We start from the raw sequence: 18,209 nt of genomic DNA, 5'->3' as shown, positions 1-18,209 counted from the left end.
GTTCATCAGGCTAGTCAATTTTGCATTTCTGCAGTATTTTTGAACATGACAAATTTTTTATGGTAAATGCCCATTGAAACATATTGCAAATGCACAGTGCATTTCAGGGGGGTGTTCCCTTACATGACTCTGTAGGCCACCAGGGCATGTCTAATTGGGAGATCTGCTCAGTGTTTTTCTTTAGTCAAATATGGGGATTTGTATTTATTAGGGATCCCATTAGCTGCTGCCAAGGAAGCAGCTACTCTTCCTGGGGTCCAAACATATTAAAACACTTACATTACATATAAAACTAAAGACAGTACACCATATAACATTATTACATCACTACATACTGTGCATTCTGAAAGTATTCAGACCCCTTGACTTTTTCCACATTTTGTTACGTTACAGCCTTATTCTAAAATTGATTATATAGTTTTTTTCACTCATTAATCTACACACGATACCCCATAATGACAAAACAAAAACAGTTTGTTTTTTAAAACATTTTTGCTAATATATTTTTTTAACAAATACATTTACATAAGAATTCAGACCTTTTACTCAGTACTTTGTTGAAGCACCTTTGGCAGCGATTACAGCCTCAAGTCTTCTTGGTTATAACGATACAAGCTTGGCACACCTGTATTTGAGTTTCTCCCATTCTTCTCTGCAGATCCACTCAAGTTTTGTCAGGTTGGATGGGGAGCATTGCTGCACAGTTGTCTCCAGAGATGTTCGATCGGGTTCAAGTCCGGGCTCTGGCTGGGCCACTCAAGGACATTCAGAGACTTGTCTCAAAGCCATTCCTGTGTTGACTTGGCTGTGTGCTTAGGGATGTTGTCCTGTTATACTGGGGTGACGGTTGCCCTTCCAAGGTCCTGAGCTCTTTGGTTTCATCAAGGATCTCTCTGTACGTTGCTCCGTTCATCTTTGCCTCGATCCAGACTATTCTCAGAGTCCCTGCCGCTGAAAACCATCCCCACACCATGATTCTGCCACCACCATGCTTCACTGTAGGGATTGTGCCAGGTTTCCTCCAGACGTGATGTTTGGCATTCAAGCCAAAGAGTTCAATCTTGGTTTCATCAGACCAGAGAATCTTGTTTCTCATGGTCCGAGAGTCTTTAGGTGCCTTTTGACAAACTCAAAGTGGGCTGTCAAGTGCCTTTAACTGAGGAGTGGCTTCCGTCTGGCCACTCTACCCTAAAGACTTGATTGGTGGAGTGCTGCAGAGATGGTTGTCCTTCTGGAAGGTTCTGTCGTCTCTACAGCGGAACTCTAGAGCTCTGTCGGAGTGACCATCGGGTTCTAGATCACCTCCCAGCTCGGTGCATGTGTGTCTGAGCTGTGTGCTAGTGTGCTAGTAGTTTAAACAGACAGCTCGGTGCATTCAGCTTGTCAACACCTCTCCTCCTATTGCTAAGTTTGGCCGAGCTGTGTGCTAGTAGTTTAAACAGACAGCTCGGTGCATTCAGCTTGTCAACACCTCTCCTCCTATTGCTAAGTTTGGCCGAGCGGCCAGCTCTAGGAAGAGTCTTGGTGGTTCCAAACTTCTTCCATTTAAGAATGATGGAGGCCTCTGTGTTCTTGGGGACCTTCAATGCTGCCGAAGTGTTTTTGTACCTTTCCCCAGATCTGTGCCTCGACACAATCCTGTTTCGGAGCTCTATGGACAATTCCTTCTACCTCATGGCTTGGTTTTTGCTCTAACATGCACTTACATCTGTGGAATCTTATATAGACAGGTGTGTGCCTTTCCAAATCATGTCCAATCAATTGAAATTACCACAGGTAGGCTCCAATTAAGTTGCAGAAACTTCTCAAGGATGATCAATGGAAAAAGGATGCGCCTGAGCCCAATTTCGAGTCTCATAGCAAAGGGTCCCTATACTTATTTAAATAAGGTATTTCTATTTAAAATTTGTAATACATTTGCGAACATTTATAAAAACCTGTTTTTGCTTTGTAGTTATGGGTATTGTGTGTAGATTGCTGAGGATATTTTCTATTTTTATCAATTTTAGAATAAGGCTGTAACGTAACAAAATGTGGAAAAGTCCAGGGGTCTGACTACTTCCTGAAGGCACTGTGTCTACAATACTCCCATACAACAATGTCACAATGTATTCGTATGCGTGTGTCTGTACCTTGTGTGTGTCTCTTCACAGTCCTCGTTGTCCCATAATGTGTATTTTTGTGTATTAAATCTGATTCTACTGCTTGCATCAGTCATGGCTCTATGTCGTACTGTGCGCCTCCCATAGTCTGTTCTGGACTTGCGGATTGTGAAGAGACCTCTGGTGGCATGCCTTGTGGGGTATGCATGTGTGTCTGAGCTGTGTGCCTCCCATAGTCTGTTCTGGACTTGGGGATTGTGAAGAGACCTCTGGTGGCATGCCTTGCGGGGTATGCATGTGTGTCTGAGCTGTGTGCTAGTAGTTTAAACAGACAGCTCGGTGCATTCAGCTTGTCAACACCTCTTACAAAAACAAGTAGTGATGAGAAATTGACATGCTTATCATTAATGTTAGCTCTCATGGTGTACTTTTAAGAGCCAGTCTTATCGTGAAAGGCTTACTTACTTAGTGTAAAAACAAAGGGGGGTGTGGGGGTGTCAATATAACTAGTCCGGATGACCTTTTGATGAATTGTTCACGAGTCTTATGACTTAGAGGTAGAAGCTGTTTAGAAGCCTTTTGGTCCTAGAATTGTCGTGCATTAGCAGAGAGAACAGTCTATGACTTGGGTGCCTCTGACACCGCCTAGTGTATATACAGTTGATGTCGGAAGTTTACATACTGTACACTTTAGCCAAATACATTTAAACTCAGTTTTTCACAAATCCTGACATTTAATCCTAGTAAAAATGCCCTGTCTTAGGTCAGTTAGGATCACCACTTTATTTTAAGAATGTGAAATGTCAGAATAATAGTAAAGATAATTATTTATTTATTTCAGCTTTTATTTCTTTCATCACATTCCCAGTGGGTCAGAATTTTACAAACACTCAATTAGTATTTGGTAGCATTGCCTTTAAATTGTTTAACTTGGGTCAAACTTTTTGGGTAGCCTTCCACAAGCTTCCCACAACAAGTTGGGTGAATTATGGCCCATTCCTCCTGACAGAGCTGGTGTAACTGTAGGTTTGTAGGCCTCCTGGCACACACACTTTTTCAGTTCTGCCCACACATTTCCTATAGGATTGAGGTCAGGGCTTTGTGATGGCCACTCCACTACCTTGACTTTGTTGTCCTTAAGCCATTTTGCCACAACTTTGGACGTATGCTTGGGGTCATTGTCCATTTGGAAGACCCATTTGTGACCAAGCTTTAACTTCCTGACTGATGTTTTGAGATGTGGCTTCAATATATCCACATAATTTTCCTCCCTTATCATGCCATCTATTTTGTGAAGTGCACCAGTCCCTCCTGCAGCAAAGCACCCCCACAATATGATGCTGCCACAACCATGCTTCACGGTTGGGGTGGTGTTCTTTGGCTTGCAAGCCTCTCCCTTTTTCCTCCAAACATAACGATGGTCATTATGGCCAAATAGTTATATTTTTCTTTCATCCGACCAGGGGACATTTCTCCAAATAGTACAATCTTCTGTCCCCATGTGCCATTGCAAACTATAGTCTGTCTTTTTTATGGCGGTTTTGGAGCAGTGGCTTCTTCCTTGCTGAGCGGCCTTCCTGGTTATGTCGATGTAGGACTTGTTTTACCGTGGATATAGATACTTTTGTACCTGTTTTCTCCAGCATCTTTACAAGGTCCTTTGCTGTTGTTCGGTGATTGATTTGCACTTTTCGCACCAAAGTACCTTCATCTCTAAGAGACAGAACGTGTCTCCTTCCTGAGCGGTATGACGGCTGCGTAATCCCATGGTGTTTCTACTTGCGTACTATTGTTTGTACAGATGAACGTGGTACCTTCGGCCGTTTTAAAATTGCTCCCAAGGATGAACCAGACTTGTGGAGGGCTGCAATTTTTTTCCCGAGGTCTTGGCTGATTTCTTTTGATTTTCCCATGATGTCAAGCAAAGAGGCAGTGAGTTTGAAGGTAGGCCTTGAAATACATCCAGGAGCATCAGAGCCGGTGTAGTAGGATTCAATCTTAGTACTGTACTGACGCTTTGCCTGTTTCATGGTTCGTCCGAGGGCAGAGCGGGATTTCTTATACGCTTCCGGGTTAGAGTCCCACTCCTTTAGAAGCGGTAGCTCTAGCCTTTAGCTCGGTGCAAATGTTGCCTGTAATCCATGGCTTCTGGTTGGGGTATGTACATACGGTCACTGTGGGGACGACGTCGTCATTGCACAAATTGATGAAGGCAGTGACTGAGGTGGAATACTCCTCAATGCCATTGGATGAATCCCGGAACATATTCCAGTCTGTGCTAGTAAAACAGTCATGTAGTGTAGCATCTGCGTCATCTGACCACTTCCCTATTGAGACTTCTTTAATATTAGACATTGCGCACCAGCTGTTTTGACAAATAGACACACACCCCCACCCCTCGTCTTACCAGACGTTTTGACATTTGACACATTCGGGGAAAGCATTGTAACAGCTGGTCAAAATAAAACCCTACTTTAAACCCTCTCTATTATCATAATGATCTATGCACAGTGATACAACACCCACTTCATCTTTAGTGTCCATGCCTCCACAGCCTTTTGCCAATACATTGTTGAACATAGAAATTAAATATGTAGATTCTGCAGTGTTGAAAGAAGACATGGCGCATGTTTAAGGAACATCTTTATTAGCAGTAAAGAAAGCTTGTTTTTTCATAATTAAACATTTTAAAGGCAACACATTTATTTTTCAGGCATTGCCATCAATTCTTGCGAACCCTTCTTACAGATTAGAGGAGAGTGAGAGAGAGTAGAGAGAACATTGGTGTCACACCCTGGTCAAAGTATTTTGTGTTTATCTTTATTTATTTGGTCAGGCCAGGGTGTGGCATGGGTTTTTGTATGTGGTGTGTATGTATGGGGATTGTAGCTAGTGGGGTGTTCTAGCTAAGTCTATGGCTGTCTGAAGTGGTTCTCAATCAGAGGCAGGTGTTTATCGTTGTCTCTGATTGGGAACCATATTTAGGCAGCCATATTCTTTGAGTTTGTCGTGGGTGATTGTCCTTTGTGTCCTGATGTCATTGTTCTGTGTTAGGTTACACAAGTATAGGCTGTTTCGGTTTTCGTTAAGTTTATTGTTTTGATAGTGTTCGTGTTTAGTGTGTTACTTCATTAAACATGGATTGCAATAGACACGCCGCATTTTGGTCCGACTCTCCTTCTCACCAAGAAAACCGTTACAATTGGACTGTGAGGAAGAGTTAGCTTTCACTCTCAAATGTCAGCTTTTGCGTTAAATGGGTTTAATCAAAGCAATGTGTAGAGTACATTTGGTCCTTTTTCATTTTTAATACGAACATTTATTCATACTTAAGACAGATCAAATACAATTCTGATTCTAAGATTCCAATGACAAAACACAAATAATGTGTAATGAACCTTAACTGAATAAACTAAATTTGTAAATGTAGAAATGCAATCTGTTATGAAAAATAGTTCCCGTTCCAACAATACAGTTCAGAGTCTTGTTAATCAGGCTGTGTGATTGACAGGAGAGATGATCAGAGGGGCAGAGTTTTCACCACCATCATTACTACAGGGACAGAAGTATGGATAGAGTTTCTCTGTGAAGGTGCAGCCAGTGAAAGAGTAGATATGAGACCTGGCCTTCACATCATAAAAGGAGACCTGACCCTCTTCATAATCCACAAACACCCCCAATTTATGGGGCTTCTCTCTCAGGGAGAGGGGAACACCAGGGCCAGCTAGAGCCTTGTACTCTCCATTCCTCAGCCGTACAGTCCAGTATCCATTATTAGGTGTCAGTGGGATTTTATTATTCTTCCTGTTGATAGACTCTCTGGCCACTCCTAAATCCCACTTAGTCTTCCCTTTGACAGTCACCTCATAATAAAATCTCCATGAGGAGAATATTTCTTTCCCAAGGACATCACCGTAATTATGAAACCTTTTTGGATTGTTAGGAACATTCTGTTTTGTGTCTCCATATTTCACTTGTTTTCCACCCTCAGACAGGATGAGGTAGGGATGTGCTGTATCAGGGTCCAGAGTCACATCCACTGCATACTGCTGAATCCTCTTCAGCTCAGCGTCACACAACTTCTCCACTTCACTCATAATGGTCTCCTCCACTTGAGACGCAGCTCTCCTCACAGTCCCCACACAAAGATCACCGTGAACACTGATCTCAGACCAGTCTCTGGTGTCTGGAGGGGTGCAGAGGGATGGGAAGCTCTGTAGGAGGTGGAGGTGGTCCTCAGTGTGTGAGAGCTGCTCCAGCTCAATGCTTCTCCTCTTTAGCTCAGTGACTTCCTGCTCCAGCTCTTTAATGAGCCCTTCAGCCTGCCTCTCTGTTGCTTTCAGCTTCTCCTCAATCACCTCAATGAGCACAGCCTGACTTCTCTCAATGGAGCGAACCAGAGCAGTGAAGACCTGTACACTGTCTGATATCTCTCGCTCTGACTCTCTCTTGCTGAGATCTACTGAGTGTTTGATCTCTTGAACCTTCTTCAGTCTCTCCTGGATCATCTTCTGCACTTCTGCCTCAGTCTTCCTAAGCTGAGCCTTCCTCTCTCCACGCTCTTCCTCTAGAGGGACAGTGTCATGAGTCATGTGGTCTGCTTTCAAGCAGAAGACACAAAGAGACATCTCGTCACTTCTACAGAACAGCTCTAGAGGTCTGTCATGCTTTTTACACATCCTGTCTTCCAGTTTCTCCACAGGGTCAATTAGCTCGTGCCTCTTTAAGGCTTGGGATATCTGATGAGGCTCCAGGTGAGTCTCACAGTAAGAGGCCAGACACACCAGACAGGACTTCAGGGCCTTGAGCTTTGTCCCAGTGCAGACATCACAGGGCACTTCTCCTGGTAGGTCAGGGTGGAGGCCTTGGTTGCTGTTAGATTCCCTAACACTCTTTCTGAACTGTGCAGCCATCTCAGAAATGAAAGTATTGACGAACAGATCTGGTCTCTTATCGAATGTATTTTTACACATGGGACACTGGCACAGGTCATCCCTATCCCAGTACTTTGTGATACAGGCCTTGCAGAAGTTGTGTCCACATGAAGTAGAGACTGGCTCAGTGAACACATCCAGACAGACAGAACACAGGAACTGCTCTTCAGACAGGAGACTGCCGGAGGTGGCCATATCTAGACAAGAGACCAAAGGTGAAACCATAAAGCATTTACTGGAATTCTTATGGGATTGATATTAACCAAACGTAATATATGGTTTTAACATAGAAATCAGAAGTTTTACAAAAGAGAGTTTAACATACTGGAGATAAAGGACCTGGATCATATTTAAACAAGGTCGAGTTTAGGTTGACTTGTCCATGTTTATCTCTCTACTCACCTGTGTTTATGTGAGTGTGGGTGCTGTCTCTGTTCTTTCCATTTGTGGGGTCAAATTAGGCCTAAAAGCTTGTTTTTTTAGAAATATTTATAAAGTGTTCGAGAGAGTTTGTTCCCGTACACAATATACTGTACGTCTCACCACTTTAGTTTCAGTTCAGTAAAGTGAAGTTGAAGTGCTCCTCCCCACCGGATTCTGCTCTGCAGCGTTTCTCTTCCTGGAACAGTATTAACCCTTTACACGGCTGAACTCTCCCAAGTTCTCTCCGACACTGAGACCAAAAGAGCAATCATCGGGACTGCTTGAAATCGACAGCAATCTACATTTACAGGTCAATTTAGTCCGCGTAATTGTTCAGCCATAAACGATGTAGTGATAACGAACGTTCTTGTTACGTTATTTTACCATTTACCTTAAGTCAACCAAGACAGAGTGACCTCCGAGAGGACAGTTAAAACAGGGCAGGTTTTCATCATTTTCACCGGTCTAGATAGTAAATGAAGTGATCACCAAAGTGCTTTTTGTGTTATTTTCACTGGTATGTGTTTTTTTTTTGTCTCCTAAAGAGCAATTCAAAGTTTGAGACAGTTTGTTCTGCTGTTAAACATATAGATTCCCTGAAAAGTACAATTACATTACTAAGCTCCTTCCTGTGCAATAGTTCTGTGTGATGTATCTTTCTTTTACTGCGCCATAAGGTTAAACATGATCTTTCACTGTTTTAATTGTTCTTATCTACCGTCATTGCTTTGACCTCTACTAAAGTGTTTTAGTCCACATGGAGATGAGCTCTAGATAGACTGTTATTGACGATAATACGGTGTTCAGTTCCTGCCTCGGCCTCTTCTCTGTTCCAGACGTGCACCCCAACTCTCTCTACATGACTAACGGACATTCATTCTGTGGAAGGGATCTCCTCTTCCTCTTTTCCATTCGCCACAGAAGATCTGTGATCATAACAGTATATACACAGGGATGCATCATCCACTTAGGATTTGGAGTGTATATGCCCCATTGTCTTTAGCCTATGGAATGTCGAACATAGAAACATATGGACAACGACATATGCAACGACAAAACTGTTTTTACTCAGGTTCATATCCTTTTGAAAGTTTTCCTTTTCAGTAAATACAATAATTTATTTGCAAGGTTAAGACAGAAATCAGCGTGTCAAATGTTTTATTTGATTGTAAGATTTCAGAGGGCAGTAGTTTAAATACTAATCATACCGATACTGAGTCAATGTGCGGGGGTACAGGTTAGTCGAGGTAATTTGTACATGTAGGTAGGGGTAAAGTGACTGCATAGGTAATAAACAGCGAGTAGCAGCAGTGTAAAAACAAAGAGGGGGGGGGGGGGGGGGTGTCAATGTAAATATCTCTCTTGCTGAGATCTACTGAGTGTTTGATCTCTTGAATCTTCTGCAGTCTCTCCTGGATCATCTTCTGCACTTCTGCCTCAGTCTTCCTAAGCTGAGCCTTCCTCTCTCCACTCTCTTCCTCTAGAGGGACACTGTTATGTGGTCTGTACAGAACTGACACACACACACACACACACACACACACACACACACACACACACACACACACACACACACACACACACACACACACACACACACACACATCTTGTCAGGCCTACAGAACAGCTCTAGAGGTCTGTCGTGCTTCTTACACATCCTGTCTTCCAGGCTGAGACACTCTGAGGCACCAGGTGAGTCTCGCCGTAAGAGGTCTGACACACCAGGCAGGACTTCAGGGCCTCTTCCCAGTGCAGATGTCACAGGACACTTCCCAGGTTTGGCAGAGAACTCATTTTTACCTCTGATTTAAATCTTACAATGTTCTACAACTACTCAACATTGTGTTGACACAACACTCCGGTCTTCTGTAGAATTACAATACCCGCTGATACAGGCGTTGCGGAAGTTGTGTCCACAAGAAGTGGTGACCGGCTCAGTAAGCACATGTAGACAGACAGAGAACAGGAACGGCTCTTCAGACAGGCGACTGCTGGAGGTGTCGCCGTATCTAGACAGATACCAGAGGTGAAACAATAAGGCATTTAGTGGAGTCAGTACCCTGTGGTACTACTTTTCATAGTTTCCAGTTGAGAGGTTTTATTCTGATGGGGTCACATATGGGATCAATCTTGATAAGTTATTTCTATACATGAGTCATTTTTACCAAAGATAATTTAACCCAAATACTGTAGCTACTCTAAATTTAAGAAGACAAGAGAATACATAAAACGTCCTTGCGATCTCTCTACTCACCTCTTTGTGGCTATATTCTTTGTTTCTTCTGTCGGTATTATTAAAATTTGATCAAGTTTAGCGTTTTAAGAGATTTCCAAAGAGATTGAGATAGTATGCACAATGTACTGTATGTCTCAGTTTCACAGAGTAAAATGATGTCTTTCTGCCTCACTCAATATTGCTATGCACTTTGACACAGTAAGCGGGATGGAGTTAACCCTTTATATGGATGAACTCTCTGAACCTTCTGTCCTTAGACACTTCAGAGACAAAAGTTCACTTTAAATTATAAGAATAGCTTGAAATCTGTTAAAACATGACATGGGCTTTTTTTTATAAGATAGAGATGATTTTTCTCCAGTGTTCAACTTGAAAGTTTTCCTTCAAAAGGTGCATTACCAGTCCTCCCTGTACGATATTGCTGTACCATTTCTACTGCACCGTGAGGTTTTAAGGGATTTTACTGTTTCTATTGAGCACAAGGTTGAAGTGTTTTCTGAAAGGGGTTCGGCAGAAATCTGCAATATGATATACTTTATGCATTAGATCTGTCTATGAATTGTCATGGGGTTATTAGTTTGTTGTGTATTGTAAAAATGTCCCCTATCTCTTCTTCTATTCCCTCCCCTTCACTGTAAACGAAGTCAGTGTCTGTGTGTGGGTGACTGAATGTAAAGTGGATGGATAGGGACTGGTGGTGCCTGCTGAGTGATGGAGTTGCCATCTCTCGGTTACTCTATGGATATTAGATGACTGTGCCTGCCCAGCTGCTCACACAACAACACACCTGGACAGACAGGCAGAGATAGAGACCCCGCTCTCATCAAATCTTAATGACCTGGGGTGTGAGTGTGATTATGCCTTTTTGAGAAAATGTTCCGTGACTCAGCACAATTGACTGTATCACACCCAGAGGAAAAGGGAGAGAGAGAGATTTGTTTTCGTAGCTCAGCGGAGCATCTGCTCAATGTATCTTCTGGACGTTCCTAATTAGCAACTAGGGAGCCTATGTGTACATAGCTCTCAAAGATTTATGAGTATATCTCTCTCCCTCTGCCCTCCCCTCCCTCCGCATCTTGCTATTCCTCTTCCTCTCTGCTCTTCCTTTCGATCTCCTTTCTTAGAGGCGTACTTAAGCAATAAGGCCCGAGGAGGTGTGATATATGGCCAATATATACCACGGCTAATGGCTGTTCTTATGCACGACGCAACATGGAGTGCCTGGACACAGCCCGTAGCCGTGGTATATTGGCCATATATCACAAACCCCCGAGGTGCCTTATTGCTATTATTAACTAGTTACCAACTTAATTAGAGCAGTAAAAATACATGTTTTGTCATGTACCACGGTTGTCAGCCAATCAGCATTCAGGGCTCGAACCACCCAGTTTGTGGAGCTGAGATGTGTATTACTTCAGTGGTGAACACAATTCTATAACACACATACACCTTTCAGTGTACCCAAACCAGACCCTGAGTGGCTTAGAGTTCTCTGGGCGGTGAGCTTTCATTTGTCATTGATGAGAGTTGATGGTTCACTCTGGCAGATAATTGAATTCTCGTTTGGCCTCTTGTTTTAGAGAAAGCCTGGGTCCAAGTCAAATGAAGCCAGTAGGCTCATTTAAAAAACAATGAGGCCAAACAGAATTGACTAACACAACTGGCTCGGCCTCATTATCGACTGATTAGAACAGAGTGTGTGGCCTTACAGTAATGGCTTTTCTCCTGGTGTAGACATGCAGTAAACCACTAACTACCTCAACACACCCTCGCTTTGCTGATCTCAGATTTGACTTGTAATCCTGCCGACGGCCTTAAGTTCAGTTGCTCAAACATTTTTCTCTGCTGCACAACCACACAATGTACAGTAAGTTCAGTTATTGAGTGAGTGAGTGATTGAGAGTGTGTGTTAGTGTTTATGTGTTATTCCGTTTGTGCAATACAGGAGTGTTTGCATATATCAGATTTTGTAATGGTTTATCACAGCCTCTGGGCCTCTACCTTTGGCTGATCTACAGGGCCTTCAGAAAGTATTCACACCCCTTGACTTTTTCCTAATTTTGTTATGTTACAGCCTGAATTTAAAATTAACAGTGTCCAAAGAAGGGCCAGAGGTATACAGAATGGTGTCGTCTGCATTGAGGTGGATCAAAGAATCACCAGCAGCAAGAGCAACATCATTGATGTATACAGAGAAGAGAGTCGGCCCAAGAATTGAACCCTGTGGCACCCCCATAGAGACTGCCAGAGGTCCGGACAACAGGCCCTCCGATTTGACACACTGAACTCTGTCTGAGAAGTAGTTGGTGAACCAGGCGAGGCAATCCTTTGAGAAACCAAGGCTGTTGAGTCTGCCAATAAGAATGTTGTGATTGACAGAGTCGAAAGCCTTGGCCAGGTCGATGAATACGGCTGCACAGTAATGTCTCTTATCGATGGTGGTTATGATATCGTTTAGGACCTTGAGTGTGGCTGAGGTGCACCCATGACCAGCTCTGATCCAGATTGCATAGCGGAGAACTTGGGCGAGTTGCTGTGGAGGGGGCTGTTTATCGGGGTAGGGGTAGCCAGGTGGAAAGCATTGCCAGCCGTAGAAAAATGCTTATTGAAATTCTCAATTATAGTGGATTTATCGGTGGTGATAGTGTTTCCTATACTCAGTGCAGTGGGCAGCTGGGAGGAGGTGCTCTTATTCTCCATGGACTTTACAGTGTCCCAGAACATTTTTGAGTTTGTGCTACTGGATGCAAATATATGTTTCTAAAAAGCTTGGCTTTGCTTTCCTAACTGCCTTTGTATTTTTGTTCCTAACTTCCCTGAAAAGTTTCATATCACGGGGGCTATTCGATGCTAATGCAGAACACCAGAGGATGATTTGTGCTGGTCAAGGGCAGTCAGTTCTGGAGAGAACCACGGACTATATCTGTTCCTGGTTCTACATTTTTTGAATTGGGCATGCTTATTTAAGATGATAAGGAAGGCACTTTTGAAGAATAACCAGGCATCCTCTACTACTGGGATATCCTTCCAGAATACCCGGGCCAGGTCATTTTTAGAAAGGCCTGCTCGCTGAAGTGTTTTAGGGAGCGTTTGACAGTGATCAGGGGTGGTCGTTTGACCCCAGACCCATTACGGTTGCAGGCAATGAGGCAGTGATTGCTGAGATCTTGGTTGAAAACAGCAGAGGTGTATTTGGAGGGCAAGTTGGTTAGGATGATATCTATGAGGGTGCCCGTGTTTATGGATTTGGGGTTGTACCTGGTGGGTTCATTGATAATTTGTGTGAGATTGAGGGCATCAAGCTTAGATTGTAGGATGGCCGGGGTGTTAAGCATGTCACAGTTTAGGTCACCTAGCAGCACGAGCTCTGAAGATAGATGACGGGCAATCAATTCACATATGGTGTCCAGGGCACAGCTGGGGGCAGAGGGTGGTCTATAGCAGGCGGCAACGGTGAGAGACTTGTTTCTGGAAAGATGGATTTTTAAAAGTAGAAGTTTGAATTGTATGCTTGTCATTGGCAAGGACTAGGGAGTTTATAAAAAAACTAAGAACAGGCTAAATCCTAGAGGAGGAAAACCTGGTTCCGTCTGCTTTTCAACTGACACCGCAAGACAAATTCACCTTTTAGTATGACAATAACCTAAAATACAAGGCCAAATATATACTGGAGTTGCTTACCAAGATGAAATGTAATGTTTCTGAGGGGCCTAGTTACAGTTTTGACTTAAATTGGCTTGAAAATCTATGGCAAGACTTGAAAATGGCTTGAAGAATAAAAACATTTTTTTTTTGCAAATATTGTACAATCCAGGTGTGCAAAGCCCTTCCAGACTTACCCAGAAAGACTCACAGCTGTAACATGTAATGACTCAGGGGTTTGAATACTTATGTAAATGAGATATTTCTGTATTTCATTTTCAATTAATTTGCCCCCCAAAAATTAACATCTATTTAATCCATTTTTAATTCTGGCTGTAACACAACAAAATGTGGAATAAATCAAGTGGTATCAATCATTTCTAAAGGCACTGTACTGATCCTATTGGCCAGGGTTGAGGCTCTGTAGCAGACCAGAATGGGGGGGGTTGAAGCGTATATCTTGTTCCCATGCACAACTGTCGACTGGTACGAATAGTGTGTACTTGGAAAGCTGAGCACCTGTGTTTTTGTGTGTGTAGCGAGTTGGGTGTACAGTGCATATACGAATGCTAGGCTTATAGATTCCCATGCGAACCTCTCCCATCCAACCTGACAGAGCTTGAGAGGATCTGCAGAGAAGAATGGGAGAAACTCCCCAAATACAGGTGTGCCAAGCTTTGTAGCATCATACCCAAGAAGACTCAAGACTGTAATCGCTGCCTGAAGGTGCTTCAACACATTACCGAGTAAAGGGTCTGAATATTTATGTAAATGTCATATTTCAGTTTAACATTTTTAATACATTTGCAAAAAAATTTAAAAAAAACTTTCTTCAATTTTATAATAAGGCTGTAACATATCAAAATGTGGGAAAAAGTCATGATCTGAATGCTGAGCTTATAGATTCCCATGAGAACCTCTCCCCATCTCTTTTCCTTTCTCATTCTCTTATTCTTCCTGTGTCTTTCTGGTCTGGACCACCACTTCACCTCCCCGGTGGTCTCTGTCTTCTCCTGGTGGATGAGCTGACTGTCCGTCACTCCTGAATAAGTCATATCCCAGAGAGAGAACACACTGCAGGAAAACCATCTGCTGCTCCATGTCAAGGAATCTGTTCTCTCCTCTAGGTCAAGCACACTGAAAGTGTGTGTGTGTGATTTAAGATTTGATGCATGTCTGTCGGTGTGTGTGTTTGTCTTCATTCGGGTGTGTGTCTTTGTCCATCCGTGAGTGTGTGTGCGTGTGTCATTATTCATCTCTGTGTGTGTCCATGCGCGCATGTGTGTCAGTACATCTTGGTCCTTGGTATCTGCAGAGTTACTAATGAAGGGGCTGCTCTCAGCGCTGGGCCTCAGTATTAATAACCAGCAGCCTGAAATAGAACTGAATACTATTAACATGCTAATACAATCAGCATGGAGCCCTGTCCGTTTCCCTAGCAGCCTATTCACTTCCACTCTGGTACCACACTGCCTCTCTGTAGAACATCATTATCCTTTCTATACAGTTGTGTGTGTGTGTGTGTGTGTGTGTGTGTGTGTGTGTGTGTGTGTGTGTGTGTGTGTGTGTGTGTGTGTGTGTGTGTGTGTGTGTGTGTGTGTGTGTGTGTGTGTGTGTGTGTGTGTGTGTGTGTGTGTGTGTGTGTGTGTGTGTGTGTGTGTGTGTTAGGGCCGGGACGATATTCGCTAGTATCGTGGCAAGGAAACAAAACACAAGTTGCATGTATTTATTTTCCAACCTATAGCACAATATGTTACATACAGCAGGTTTTCAAATGGCCACAGAGTTTGGTCTGCATTGTGTTTGCCATGGAAAAAAATATTGCGATACTGGTTTAGTCACAGCCCTAGTGTGTGTGTGTGTGTCAGTGGAGGCTGCTGAGGGGAGGACGGCTCATAATAATGTCTGGAACAAAGCGAATGGAATGGCATCAAACCATGTATTTGATACCTTTCTACTGATTCTGCTCCAGTTGTTACCATGAGCCCACCCTCCAAAATTAAGGTACCACCAGCCTCGCGTGTGTGTGTGTGTGTGTGTGTGTGTGTGTGTGTGTGTGTGTGTGTGTGTGTGTGTGTGTGTGTGTGTGTGTGTGTGTGTGTGTGTAATGTTCATTGTTAAAGATGTTAGTGTAGATGTGAAATGATTCAGATGATTATATAAGTGGGTTATGTAGGTAAAGGAGAAACTGAGTGAACCGTGCTGTGTGATGGGGAGTGTGTTCAAATGATTGCCTACCTGCTATACCATAGCAGTGTGCACCTATTAGAGACATTATAGAGGGACGTTGTAGTTAGGCGGCCACATAACAGCACCTACTGTGACTGCCTACATGGCTTCTGTAAATAGAACTCATGCCTGAGTGAGATGATTGCAAAAGCATAGAGCATATAGGACCCCCACCCTCAAGAAACCTGCTGGTGATATAGAAAGGGAAACAGACAGGGAGGGGTCTTTATGCTTTAGCAATCATCTAACTCAAGTCCCTGAGTTCTATCTATGGAAGACATACTGCAGGCGCAGATGGGAACATATTTGTCAGTTGAATTCATGGGTGACCATTTCCTGAATGCCCGAGTCTTTTGATTTTCCTGGCACGTTCCTCTGCCTTCCTATTCCTAAAGAGGACTAGAGAGGTGCTGACCCTGGCCATCAGCACCATCACCATCCTCTGCATTACAATACCTTCTCTCTCTCTCTCTCTCTCTCTCTCTCTCGCTCTCTCTCGCTCTCTCTCGCTCTCTCTCGCTCTCTCTCTCTCTCTCGCTCTCTCTTTCTCTCCCCACCCCTCTCTCTCTCTCTCTCTCGCTCTCTCTCTCTCTCTCTCTCGCTCTCTCTCTCTCTCTCTCTCTCCATGACATGACATGTATTAAACAGGACTTTGTCTCCTTCACGGTCACCTCTCCTCACTGGCTCTGTCACTCCATTTCTCCCTTCTCTTTCTCTCTGCCCCTGTGACTGCCCCTCTCTCTCTCTGTTTCTCTTTCTGTCTCTCAATTCAATTAAATTTGCTGTATTGGCATGATGTGACAATGTACATATTGCCAAAGCTTATTTTGGAGATTTGCATAATTAACATAATAATAATAATCAATGTTGTCAACGGGACAACAGTAACAACAATAATCAAGTATCAACATAACCATACAAATAACCATACATTTAACAATAAGAGAGGACATGTGCAGGTTGCTCTCTCTCTCTCTCTCTCTCTCTCTCTCTCTCTCTCTCTCTCTCTCTCTCTCTCTCTCTCTCTCTCTCTCTCTCTCTCTCTCTCTCTCTCTCTCTCTCTCTCTCTCTCTCTCTCTCTCTCTCTCTCTCTCTCTCTCTCTCTCTCTCTCTCTCTCTCTCTCTCTCGCTCTCTCTCTCTCTCTCTCTCTCTCTCTCGCATCTAATTCCATATTTCCATGAAATGCGAGGAGCTTTCCAGTGGCTTATGGACAGAAGTGAATTAATGCGGACATCAGACTGATGTGAAAAGCGTTTTGTTTTTAAATCCCCGGGTGAACGAGGTGAAGGGGATTGGTACATGTATTCCTGCACTCTTTCCCCCTGCCTATTATCTCACAGCTGTGATGGGCTGTCATTGTTATGCTGCCTCACACAACCCAGGGAACACACACACACACACACACACACACACTGTAGCTGGAGCAATACCTCCCCGGCAAGCGGAGGTGTATCCGCACTAACACCCTCACACACTGTGTGTACACAAAACCTCTCTCATACACAACCACCTTCGTCAATTACCTGGGCAAGCCTACGACCAAACTACAACACCTCTTTCAAGTTCCATCCCACACTCACCCACACATGGAGCCTTACGAATGAGGTAGAATCCTGCAGCCACAGAATGGAGCACATAGTAACCCTCTCCCTATGACAGGACCTCCTCACTGAGAGGAAACGGCCTAAATCAGAGCCAAAATGGAGCCCTCTGTCCTCATGAGCGTGAAGCAGTAGGCTCAGCATAGCGGAACCCATTTCCTGGTCTGGCGTGATTTGGGGCTGTGGGCCTTTTGTCATGAAGCTGTGTTAATTTCAGTTTAGCAGGTTAGCTCTGAATGTACACTGATTGGTCAATAATGGAACTGACTAGCAGTAGAGCGCTACGTGTACTGTTATGAATCGTGCGTGCGTGCGTCTGTAATCACTCTACCCTCTCAATTTAGTTCCCCTACAGCATTCAGTTCCAGCCCATGTGAGGAACTGGAGTGATTAAAAGAAACGCAAAGCAAGAAGTTTCTCAGTAAACAGGCTGATTGTGAGATTGAGGCTAAGCTGGGGGAATATGGGAGAGATGTGTTTTAATATGTTAGGCCTCAGGGTCTCGTTAAAAGGTCTGTGCAGAGTTGATAGGTAAGCAAGAAGTGTATGTGTGTGTGTGTGTGTGTGTGTGTGTGTGTGTGTGTGTGTGTGTGTGTGTGTGTGTGTGTGTGTGTGTGTGTGTGTGTGTGTGTGTGTGTGTGTGTGTGTGTGTGTGTGTGTGTGTGTGAGAGATAAATGACTGGTCAGCATTGGCAGTCAAGCCTATGGCAGACCTCATGTCACACACACACACACACACACACACACACACACACACACACACAGTAAAACAATTTTGTATATCTGTAAGGATGCCCAATCCTAATCTTTATCTTGGGGATTATATCATTCAGACTTTGACCCTATCTAGCAGAGTGTTGTTTGGGGTACTGCTGCAGTTACATGTATTTCTGTGCTTCACTGCTCTCAAAGCTCTTCAACCTAATCTTGATTATGACATAATGAACAAGGCGGGGGGGGAGGGACCCTGACCGAATCACATAACGAGTGTGTTTTTAAAGCAACGGCAACAGAGGAGATTGTCAGGACATCTCCTGCAGG

The 18,209-nt window shown here is 43.6% G+C and overlaps 2 protein-coding genes across 2 annotated transcripts in view; one reads left to right on the top strand and one right to left on the bottom strand.

The window, feature by feature from the left end:
- LOC110501043 (protein O-mannosyl-transferase TMTC1) overlaps window positions 1-18,209 on the top strand; it is a 102,305-nt gene that overhangs the window by 23,934 nt on the left and 60,162 nt on the right. The gene's annotated exons all lie outside the window — the stretch shown is intronic.
- LOC110500167 (E3 ubiquitin-protein ligase TRIM39-like) lies at window positions 5,208-7,618 on the bottom strand. Its single transcript, XM_021577361.2, has 2 exons — window positions 7,439-7,618; window positions 5,208-7,233 (listed from the first exon to the last, which is right to left on the bottom strand). Exon 2 carries the CDS (start codon window positions 7,229-7,231, stop codon window positions 5,594-5,596), a length of 1,638 nt encoding a protein of 545 aa, XP_021433036.2. The 5' UTR covers window positions 7,232-7,233; window positions 7,439-7,618; the 3' UTR covers window positions 5,208-5,593.

The sequence above is a fragment of the Oncorhynchus mykiss genome, chromosome 21 (genome assembly GCF_013265735.2).
Source record: "Oncorhynchus mykiss isolate Arlee chromosome 21, USDA_OmykA_1.1, whole genome shotgun sequence".
Taxonomy (NCBI): domain Eukaryota; kingdom Metazoa; phylum Chordata; class Actinopteri; order Salmoniformes; family Salmonidae; genus Oncorhynchus; species Oncorhynchus mykiss.
This window is presented reverse-complemented; position numbering and strand designations above follow the sequence as displayed.